This window comes from Pelophylax lessonae, assembly GCF_965119305.1.
Source record: "Pelophylax lessonae genome assembly, chromosome: 9".
NCBI lineage: Eukaryota > Metazoa > Chordata > Amphibia > Anura > Ranidae > Pelophylax > Pelophylax lessonae.
In genome coordinates this window covers 104,967,616-104,979,274 of record NC_138776.1, presented here as the reverse complement: position 1 = coordinate 104,979,274, position 11,659 = coordinate 104,967,616, and the positions used below count along the sequence as shown (strand labels likewise).

General features: G+C 39.3%; 1 protein-coding gene across 4 annotated transcripts in view; it reads right to left on the bottom strand.

Moving 5' to 3' along the window:
* Positions 1–472: 472 nt before the first annotated feature.
* Positions 473–11,659, bottom strand: part of FGFR2 (fibroblast growth factor receptor 2) — a 253,809-nt gene continuing 242,622 nt past the window's right edge. For all 4 annotated transcript variants that reach the window (XM_082267394.1, XM_082267392.1, XM_082267391.1 and 1 more), the window contains 4 exons: positions 9,607–9,677; positions 6,709–6,846; positions 2,229–2,334; positions 473–1,336 (listed from right to left, as the gene is read on the bottom strand). In XM_082267394.1, the coding sequence (XP_082123520.1) occupies positions 1,172–1,336; positions 2,229–2,334; positions 6,709–6,846; positions 9,607–9,677 (480 nt within the window). In that variant the 3' untranslated portion in view covers positions 473–1,171. The remainder of the gene's footprint in view (positions 1,337–2,228; positions 2,335–6,708; positions 6,847–9,606; positions 9,678–11,659) is intronic.

Genomic DNA, 11,659 nt, shown 5'->3' with positions numbered 1-11,659 from the left:
CAACCAGCGGTAAAAACCCTGAAAGAGCCTAGAGCGTTAAGGTTAGCCATTTTATTTACAGATTGATGATATCCTCATTTTCTCCCTCCCCACCCCCCTCCCCATTCACAATCTTACATTTTATCTGAAGTGAAAAGAAACCAATAGACTTTTTTAAAAGAAAGAATCTTTCCTTTCTGTTTACAGCATAAATATCATATAAATCTTTTTACAATACAATCGTCATAAGCTTTACTCTATAGGTCTCATTCTACACATTTTGTTTTTAATGTCATATAAACCACTGGTACAAAATTTGACGCCTTTGAACCCAGAGACTTCTGGAATGTTCTATGGATTTCTCTGTATTTAAAGGGTTAATAAACTCATTTTGGAATGTTTACAAATACTTAGTAACATTGTTCTCATAAGGGGTTATTTGGGTGGCCCCAAAATCTGAAACTTTGTTTCAGTGATTAAAAAAAAAAAAAAAAAATACAAAACAAAAAACAAAGGATTTTTTAATCCCAAAGATCAACCATATATACCTGTTCTCTGCTAGATAGGAGAGCAAAGAGAGCAACATAAAGGTCCTCCTATCCAGCATAGAAGAGCTTGTTTGTTCTTTTTTTTTTATTTATTAGTTATTTAATCAATACAAAAAATAATTCATTGTAAATATATAATATATATTTATACATATTCTGAATATATTTACATTTATATCCAACAGCGATAATGCTGTATATGTGCTCTGGTGAAGAATGGAAGGGATTTGAGTGCTGGAATATATTTTCTCAAAATATTACAAAATTAACAAGAAAGGCAAAAAAATAAGTGTTTTAGCCTTGAGTCCACTGAAAACAGTCTTGGCGAGGCCATGGCGAGGCAATGGCGGTGTATCTGGCTCTGCCACATCCGAAGTGACTGACTCCCCCCCATCGCTGACCAGGCAGAATCTTCCTGCTGTCTCTTTGCAAGTGTTTGGTCCGGGGGTGGTGATCCATGTGGTTCTCCTTTAATGTCATGTTCCCATCAATGGAGTGGCAGGAGAATATACTGTGGAGTCTGCCCTGTAACCTCTCCTGCCTTATACCTTCTCCTCTACAGAGGTCCTGGTTCCTTGGCGTTCTGCAGAATCTGTCAGCATTATCAGCAGTCTGTTAAAGTGGCCTGCAGAACGCGAGATGCCTCATGTTTTTACCCCATTTACGTGCTGGAATTTGGGGATGCAGGGTTCATGTGGCATGGGGTCAGGGGAGAACACAGAATCGTCCCCAGATGATGAAGCAGAGCAGGAAGAGTCTGGGAAGCTTGGAGAATACTGCTCCAGGGGGACACTGAGGTCGAGGTATTCCTGTGGAGGAAACAGAGGAAAACATTGCTTAGAACAACCAACCTTGATATGGAAGCATATGACCACATAACCACTCACGTATTCTGTTACCCATAACAACCACCCACCTACTATGCCACAACCATTAACTCCAGTGGCAAAAACAATGGCTGCCTCATGAACAAGACTTGACATTTCTGAGGACTCTCTTCCAATCCTCCATGGGACAGGGTGGCCAAGCACATATGAGATATATTGTAGACATTATTAACACAAGCCTAACTATAGACTGAGGATTTTGCGCCGGTACTGGAGGATTCGATTAAAAGGATAAGTTAACCTTTGCAGGTACTGTAAAAATGTGCATTTATTTTTCTTGGGTATGGGTGCAATCTCAGGCTCCTGCAGACTCTCAGCATAGCGGTCTGCTTCTACGTCGTACGGGCAAGCAGTTACCTGAGAGCAGGAAGATCAATGGACTACAAGAGTGCTCACCAGCACTCTCAAAGTTAATTTAGAACTACAGGCCATCAGCTGCAATGGCTGATGGTACTCATAGGCATTCATGCACACAGTTGTGTGGGTGGAGCCCTGTAAGGTCACACTGTTTTCAAATTATGACAGCAGGTGTGGGGAGAGGATCTCCCCTGCCCACTGTCACGAGGGGGGATCGGGTGGAGAGGCTGCAGATGCTGGAATAGGTTACATGTTCCACCCTAAGAACAGGTGGAACATATAACATGTTTCAAAGGTGAACTTATCCTTCAAGGTTTTTTTTCTCTCAGAAGCCATTTAACATTTTATACCGAATGATTTAGACATCAAAGATTTACAGGAATGAAAAACGATTATTATAACAGACTCTTTAACTAGTCTTTGACATGCATTAGCAAACTTTGATTTCTTTGCTAACCTCGTTGGTGGTTAATGTTAGGATGCGGTCCAAGTCTTCCACCAGCTGTTTGAAGGTAGGCCTGTGTGAGGGAATGGCATGCCAACAGTCTCTCATCATCATGTACCTGGAGAATAGAAAATGCATGATTGTGAGATTCGGCAGTCAGACAGCAAGCACTCCATAAGGACATAAAATACAAGACAAGACCAGTAAATCACTAGTATGTGCCAAGCCGGGTAATGTATTAAAAGATACTAATCAATGAGCCCAGAAATGCTCGGTAAAATGATATATAGATGAAACAGAGATAACAGATGTATCTGCAGCTCCCGGCTTTGATTCCAAGTGTCATTAATCAGAATGATTTAATATCAGACAGGCGGCTAACAAAACATGAGAAGAAAGATTTGGGATTTCTAAATCTATTCTGCCCACATGGGAAAAAGTTTAAATGACTGCTTGCATGCGGTCTCAGAAATATGAATCTAATGTATCTTTCTAAACCATGTGCGCATACTGTAATAACTAAAAAATATGACACACATCGTGATGATGTGACTATAGAAGAAAAACAAAAAATTGAGATACCACCGATAGCTACCGCAAGGTAAGTTTTCTTAACCACTTCCATACCAGGCCAATTCCGGCACTCCGCTCCTACATGGAAAACATTTTTTTGCTCAAGAAATTACTCAGAACCCCAAAATATTATATATGTTTTTTTTGGCAGAGACCCTAGGGAATAAAAGAGTGGTCATTGCAACTTTTTATGTCACACGGTATTTGCGCAGCAATTTTTCAAACGTGTTTTATATTTTTGGAAAAAAAAACAGTTTACCACTTTAGGACCGGAAGATTTTACCCCCTTCCTGACCAGGCCCTATTTTGCGATTTGGCACTGCGTTACTTTAACGGACAATTGCGCGGTCGTTCGACGCTGTGCCCAAATGAAATTTACGTCCTTTTTTCCCCACAAATAGAGCTTTTTTTTGGTGGTATTTGATCACCTGTATGATTTTATTTTTTGCGCTATAAACAAAAAAAAAGAGCCACAATTGTGAAAAAAAAACATTTTTCACATTCTGCTAAATAACGTTCCCAAAAAAAAAAATTTTTAAATCTAAAATGTAACATTTTAGGCTGATTTGTTTTCTGCTACATATTTTTGGTAAAAAAAAAAAAAAAAAAAAATGGCAATAAGCGTATTTTGATTGGTTTGCGCAAGCGTTATCGTGTTTACTAACTACGGGAAGGATTTATGTCATTTTCATTTTTATTTTTTTTACTAGTAATGGCGGCGATGTGTGATTTTTTTGCAGGACTGCGACAATGCGACGGCCAGATCGGACCCCTGACTGACATTTTTGACACTTTTGGGGGGACCAGTGACATTACTACAGTAATCAGTGCTAAAAATATGCACTGTTACTGTAATAATGACACTGGCAGGGAAGGGGTTAACACTGTTGGTGATCAAAGGGTTAAATGTATGCCTCATGCCTACTGACGTGTGATGCTGAATCCTGTGATCTCCTCCTGTCTGTCACTGAGAAGATCCGCCTGCTTTGTTTACATATGCAGGTAGGTTTTCTCACAGTTTTCCCAACGATCGCCACCTCTCCTCCTCCGGGCCGACTCCCGTGCCGCCGGAATCACATGAACTCCAGCGGCATAGGTCTATGACGCTAGACCCAGGAGAATGTCGGGCTTTACAATTACGCATACTCCTGGAATGGCGCAAAACTTCGGTACTCAAAACTATCCATAGGCAACGCTTTAAACTTTTTTACAAGTTACCTATTTAGAGTTACAGAAGAGGTACTGTGCTATAATGGTTGCTCTCGCGCTAATGTTCGCAGCGATTCCTTACATGTGTGGATTAAACGTTTACATATGTGGGCGCGACGTACGTATCGTTTGCTTCTGCATGCGAGCACGCGGGGACGGGGGCACTTTCAGATATCCCCACTGAAAGCCCAGGACGTCATATGATGTACTGCGTTATGGAAGATGATAAAACGGGACTCCAGGGAAAACTGTTAAATACACAAATGAAATCCAAAATGGACATTTTGTTTAGCCTTTAAGATTTCTCCATCTATCCAGTCCTGCCACATAGCATAGCTAGGTAAAGGACACCACTTACAATTATGGAATATAGTGGTGTAATTTCTTCCCCACCAACCTGCTTACTGGACACTGAAATATCATGAGCAGATTGGTGGCATTATTCCTCTGCTCTCTCCATCAGCACATTTTCTTACAGGAGATTGGCTCCCAATCCTGCTCTTCCTGCCTTACAGCAAAACTATATGTGCACTGCAGTATGTCTCAGAAAGGTCATTCGCTTTTACATACAAATCTCATACAGATACAATGCCAATGAAGTATGTGTGATACAGTTCCAATAAAAATAATTTACCTTAAATATAAAACCTACAGATTCCCTTGTTTAGGATTCAAAAGGCCAATATGTAACGTATAGGTAGAGGGGCTGCATCAAGTGTGTATATATATATATATATATATATATATACACACACACATATATATATACACATATACATACACACACACACACACACACAATCCGCTCCACTATTTTTATTGTAACGCTGTCACCCTATTTAGCATCTTCTATTTAAGACACACTGAGCCAATTTGACTTTGAATAAGTTTATTATATTTTGCAGTAGATTCTGGAGCAGGAGAATGACAGCTGTTCTCCGCGGAGACACAGCTGTCAGAGCCCCTTACATCTCCATAGGGGAATCGGATGGGAACGGACCGTCGGTCCATTCTTATCCGATCCCATCCGCTGGACAGATGGAAAATAGGGTTTCCATCCGTCCAGATTTGACAGATCGGATGTCAGCGGACATGTCTCCGCTGATATCCGAAGCCCCATAGGGATGCATGGGGGGACCGTTCAGATCCACCCAAAAAACTGACAGGCAGATCTGAACGGTCCGCCTGTGTGAAAGGGACCTTATTCTTGGCCATTTATCAGTAACACCTCTCATAGATTTGGGTAGGTTCTTCCTTTCAGTCTCTTATTATAGAAAGCCTGCCTGCCAGCTGATTTGAATTTGCTGACTATCACCTTACGTGTATACGAGTCAACTCTGATTGGTTTATAGAGGCAGTGCAACATCCCTTAGGCCCCTTTCACACATACGGTCCATTCAGTTCATCAGTTCAGTCACGTCAAACCAACTACCAATGCAAAAACGGATAAAAAACAGACCATTTCTCCGTTTACATCCGTTTTTCGTCCGATCCGTTTTTTTGACGGATGAAAAATAGGGCATTCATCCGTTCCAAAAAACGGACACTGACAGAAGCGGATGAAAACGGATGCTCATCGGTTGTCATCCGTTTTTACATAGAGATGCATTGATGTCCGTTTTTCATCCGTCAACGAATGGATGAAAAATGGACAAACGGACCGTATGTGTGAAAGGGGCTTTTATTTCAATCCCTGAATTTTGAAGATTATATGGCGTTTTGTATCAGTACATAAAAATGAAAAATAAGAACATTTTCTTAAAAAATAAAAAAATCAAGGGCAAAAAGCGAGACAGATCCCTCTTAAAATATACAGTATAAGCAGCACGCTTTTAGGCCTTCTTGGTCCTTTCTTCAGGCTGCATCTAATCATGATGTCAGCCAGTAGAAGGAACCGCAGTGTTCTTAAAGCTTGAGGTTTAGAAATATTTTTAGCCATTTGAAGGGTATGACACATGGCATTATTTTGTCTATGTTTCCTTTTAAGAACAAAATAGTTTTGATTGGCTAATGCGGAACAATAAAACTATTCTTCTTTAATAAAGACATACAAATAAACCAATTTAACTACTAAATGTTCTAAAGGAGATCAGCAATTACAAACGACTTTCTGCTCCTATTTTCCATACATCTTGTGAAGGTGAAAAATAATTACATGATTTACTAGTTTGTCCTTTCCTTCCTTATAGTTAGTTAAGTGTTGAAAAGATTATTGAACATGTTTAAAAGCATGCTACTAACACAGAAGCAAAAACATAAATAATTAGAACCATAGAGCAAAATTGAAACAGCAAAAGTCCAATAAAGCATTGGACTTTCAATAGAGTAAGGCCATGATGACCAATTAAGCTAATAAATTAAACAAAACATGTGTAATCAAGCATTCGGCTTTAGGGCAACCATTAATCGGTAATTATTAAATTCATGGTTTACATGGTCTTAATTTTAAATGGCTCAATGGGAGGAAGTTACAGATATGCAAATGAATTGTATGGGAAGCAGACTTCAGCCGTGATGGATGGTGCCCCATGTTTCACATTAAACACTACAAATCACCAAAGGTTAGCAGACATGTACGACTGAAGCAGTAATAGAAGGAAGTAGGAACTTGTTGATAAATAATTTTCTCTAGATTAAAAAAGAAAGAAAAAAAAGGAGAGAGAAAACAAGAGGCAATGCCTCTTAGAAACAAGAGCACACTAATTCTTACAGTTCGTTGGTGCAGTTGGCTGGCTTATCCATCCGGTGACCCTCTTTCAGCAGCTTGAAAAGTTCCTCAACAGGAATGCCAGGGTATGGGGAGCCTCCCAGCGTAAAAATCTCCCACATTAGGACGCCAAATGACCAGCTACCGGAAGCAAGAGCAAAAACAAGATTAAGAGGCTATAACTCCTGGCTCTGCTTATAGAACAAGGCAAGAACTAAAAAAAAAAAAATAAATACTTTAAGGCTTATTAAACAATATATGCAAAGTACTGAAAATCATATTGAACCAGAAAGGATTTCCTAGAAATCCTATATAGAAAAAGTTAACTGTGGTTTGCATTGTTTTGCACATATCCACAGCAATTAGGACTCTAATATTATGCAGGTATGTTTGTGATTATCCAAAAACTACATATAATGCCATGATCAGGTGCCGCTGGGGGCCCCTGCATATGGGCAACTGCAGCCACAAAGAACCAATATGTAAATATAGTCTAAATGATATAGGAACCCTGGCGCAAGCAATAAGATTCTTTGTTTTATTTTCCAAGCTGAAACAAACTGATTACTGTAGGCAACAAATCAACCTTTGGGGGGCAACAGTCTACGAAGAAAAGTAGATCTTTTGACCACTATAATGTAGCTGCTAACTATTATTGTCTGAACTGTACTGGGAAAAGTAAAAATCTTATTGGCTGCTTTTATGTTACCTGCACTATACATTTCAAAAGTCAGTTACTCTGTAGGCTATAGGGAACTCAGCACTGAATGAATAATTTACTGACTCCCACTAGAAGGGATACTGTATACAAATGCCTTTCACCGGGCATGGACTCCAAGTGCCTGCATACACTAGCATGCATGCTTGCTGGGTGGGTCATTCAGCCAAACAAGGTAGCACCAACTCTGCAGTATAAGCTCCATTTGAAAAGAACTGGGTTTCAACACTGTATTCGAAGAGTGATAAACAGTCAATTCCTGACCACAAGACCACAAAAGTTGTGCTTTGTTTTCTGGTGCTGGCTCTACAAAGTGTGTTTTCTGTTTGTCCCTTTTGTCTGCTCAGATATCTGTCTCCAAAATATACACGTGTATAAAAAAATAGTGGGCTATAGTTGGCTCAGGGTTACTGCTGTGATATCTAAAAGGGCTCTACTGTATTCACTTAACTTTAATGAAGGCTTGGATTGGCAAGCTGACATTTATAAAAAGGAATAATGTTTCAGTATATAATTTTAAAACATTTCAAAACGGCTCCAGTACTACTTCAAATCACAGCGGTGAAAGTACTTAAATAGTAAACCGCTGAAAAACAAAAAACCTGCAAGACAATAGAATAATGTGCACTAGTATGCATCTCATAATAGCACATTATGAAATACTTCCCTTAGAACAAGTCAGAAAAAATGGGAGGGACCAATACGCTACCAATGAGGTAGATAAATAGCAGAAGGCTATAATAGGGAGAAGCCGGGTGACGTCACTTCCGGTCTACGGCCGAGACCGGAAGCATCTGTAGACACCGCATTGGTGTTTTTTTTTTGCTGCTTGTTCCTGCTTGCTTGCCCTTACTTCAACTGTAAGTGTTTTTATTGCTTGCTTTATTAAAGTATTTACCTACTACACTATGAGCGCCCCCTCTTGTCATTTTGATGATTGAGTGGCATAGGAATACATCAGGATAAAAGTCCTCTTAAGGAGAGGAATTTTCACTACAGACAACTATTATATGATCTGAGGAGATATCCACTGTCCATTCCCAGGTATACTTCGTTGGAAAACCCTCTGATGTCCTTGATGGTGATCTAACACACCAAAAACGCTCTTCTGAGTGTTAATGGAGGTGACCGCCCATTGCACTTAATCTAGGATTAGAGCTCACAAATTAATTGCACACGTATATCACTGGATGAGATTTTTTGTTTTATACACTGGAACACCCTTGAACTTTCACCCCATTTTGCATTTATTTATTTATGCATATCTATTTTGTGCACACCATCCAGTGACACATGGACTATTTATGCGGTTAACATCCTCAAAGTGTTTTTGTATGCTACTTTATTGCATCACTTGCACTTTTATTTATTTGCTGTTCAGTATTGTCACAGTCACTTTTATGTGTTGATTTATTACATCTTTTGCACTTTTATGATTACTTATTTATCACTTCACTAAGCACTTCAGCACTTTTTGCTCATTTGCATATATTTTTATATTTATCACCTATCAGCTATTTAGCTAATTTTATGATCTTTATTGTATATTTCATATTATATATATATTGTTTTATTCATCATATATTTCTTGTGAACACCTTTCATACACTTTGTGTTTTGTGGCCCACCATTTTAGAAATTGAGTGCCGATTCCCCCTTTCCTTCCCTTAGAACAAGGCCCCCGCAGCAGCGCCCAGTCACCGCTGAGGGAGCAGACAGGTTCCCTCTTCGTTTCTTTCGGGTTCGCAGGCTCTGGCGCTATTAGAGGACGAGCAGCGATGACGTCACTTCCGCGCATGCGCGCGGGAACTCTCCATCCTGGCAAGGGGCACTGAAGTTCCAGCACAATACGCCAGACCTTTAGAGTGCATGTGCCGCTGATGTCAGCGGCTGCATGCAGGGTGAATATCTCCTAAACCATGCAGGTTTGGGAGATATTCATTTTACCTACAGGTAAGCCTTATTATAGGCTTACCTGTAGGTAAAAATCACCAAGTGGGGTATACAACCGCTATAAAGGCTAAACCTCTGCAGAGCCTATCAGACATTTGATTGTAAATTAAAATATAAACCACCATACCTTTTTAGTGAGCTAAAAAGTAAAATTTACTTTTCAGCTCCAGTACAGCAATGCTTTCATGTACTGCCTACTACACAATAATATTAATATAAATGTGACTTACACATCGCTCTGATGAGTGTACACCCGGTCAAATAATGCTTCTGGAGCCATCCATTTTACAGGGAGCCGACCCTAGAACAAGCAAAATCATTAAAGATTTAGATGCAACAATAGAGACTAACCAATACACAATGCTTCAAAATCATTTCAGATCAGAAAATTCCATAGGTGATGCTCTTTTGCATATTAAACATAAGCAATGCAAAACAACTATCCAACATATACAGTTAACATGTCCAAGCTACATCCCAAGACCAATATGTAGCACAGAGTAAAACTCTCTAGTTGTCGAAGTCAGGTAGAAATCATTAATTCTGTTAATTAAAGCTGAAATGTATCCGTGCTGACCTCAGGGAGAGAAGCTGGCTTACAGCCTATAAAGAAATGCTGGAATGGGGCCTCAGGGGTCAGGAGAGATGGGAGGTGCCTAGCTGAAAATTTCTGAAACATTTCTACTAGTACGGAGAAGAAAAAGAAAAAAGTATAGTTGTCTCCATTTTATTTTAGGGGAGTAAAAGTGAACATTTTATACTGTACTTGTCTGTTCTCTTTAACTAGTACGCCAAATAAACTTCAAGTACATGTTTCTGCTTAGCCAATGTAACCAAGTGTATTATTTTCAATAGATCCAGAGGACACTATTTATGGCATGTTCATGAAAGCTGATGTATAAATACCAGCAGTATTCTAACTCTTAGGAACACATACAAATAAGTGAGAATTCTTGCGCTCTCGCTGTCCGTGGGAATCCAGGGCTCCTAGTAAGTATTCTGTGGATCATCTTGGCCAACAAAATAAATGACTGCTTCCCAGCTTCAAAACCAGGAACCCTTCTTTAGGAAGATGCTAAGCTTTGTTAGAATCATTGTGATTGTGGTATGTGCTCATTTACCAGTATTTTTTTCTATTTGCCACTACAACACCTTTAATATACCTGATTTATTGAATGAATCCTATGTTTTATTGAGCTTTCTGGTTTGTCTGTATGATTTTACAATACACAATGTATCCTATTTTCCGTATACATGTACAACAATGCAAATATTTAATACATTTTCTCTGTTAAATACACCTGATTAATATAGGCTATCAACTGAAAAGGTTGGACAATACTAGAAAATGGGGAAAAAAAAAAAAAAAAAAAAAGAGCCATCCACTTATCCAATAAAACCTAAAAAAAAAAAACCTGAATCCTCACAGCTTCCGATGTTAAGCTGTATGCCTGAGAACTTTGTTGAGACACTTATCAGTATAAATTGCGTGTTGCTACAGCTGACTGAACTACTACCTTTGCAATTCTTTAACTGGGTGTCATCTGCTGTCTATCAACACATATCTAACTAAAAGACAATAGGTGTGTCTGTCAGAGATGTACAAAAAGTTTGATAGTAAAAAAAGCTACAGTTCTAATTGAGGTGACAACAGCCATTAGTTTTACAAGGATGTTCTTTGCACATTCTGTCCTTCAAATTTTTGCATGCTTAATTAAAATCCAATTGAAGTTCAATTTAAATACATTACAGGTGCATCAAAACAAAAAAGTGTTTAAAAAACCAAACTGTAAGACTTTGAACAGTAGCCACAGAGTAGAAAGTCCTGTCCCCTGTCAACATGATGCAGAGGAGGACCATTTCTTTCTGAATGAAAGCAGTGATCTCTCTGCCGACGTCCCACACACCTGAGCTCTCCAATTTGCAGGGAGCGTGAGCTCCCTGCCCACTGGAGGGATTCACACTTTCTCCTGATGACCACTGTCAATGGAAGAGAAAGTGAGGGGGGGATTTCAAAATGCTATGGTTGTCACTAGAGGGGCAGGTAAAAGGGTAAACTTCCAGAGGACACGTGTTCTTGTTAAATCTGTTAAAAGCTAGAATTTCCATTTCTTGTGGTCTCTGGGGACATAGACAACAATAAAAAAAAAAAAAAAAAACTGACAGAAGTTCCCAAGTCCTCCTTAGGCAGGCAATAGATTATGTGATTTCCTTTCCAGCAATCACGGGTTGAAGGAAAGAAAATCTCTCAATTCCCCCAGGAACAGTATCCCCAGTCAGTAT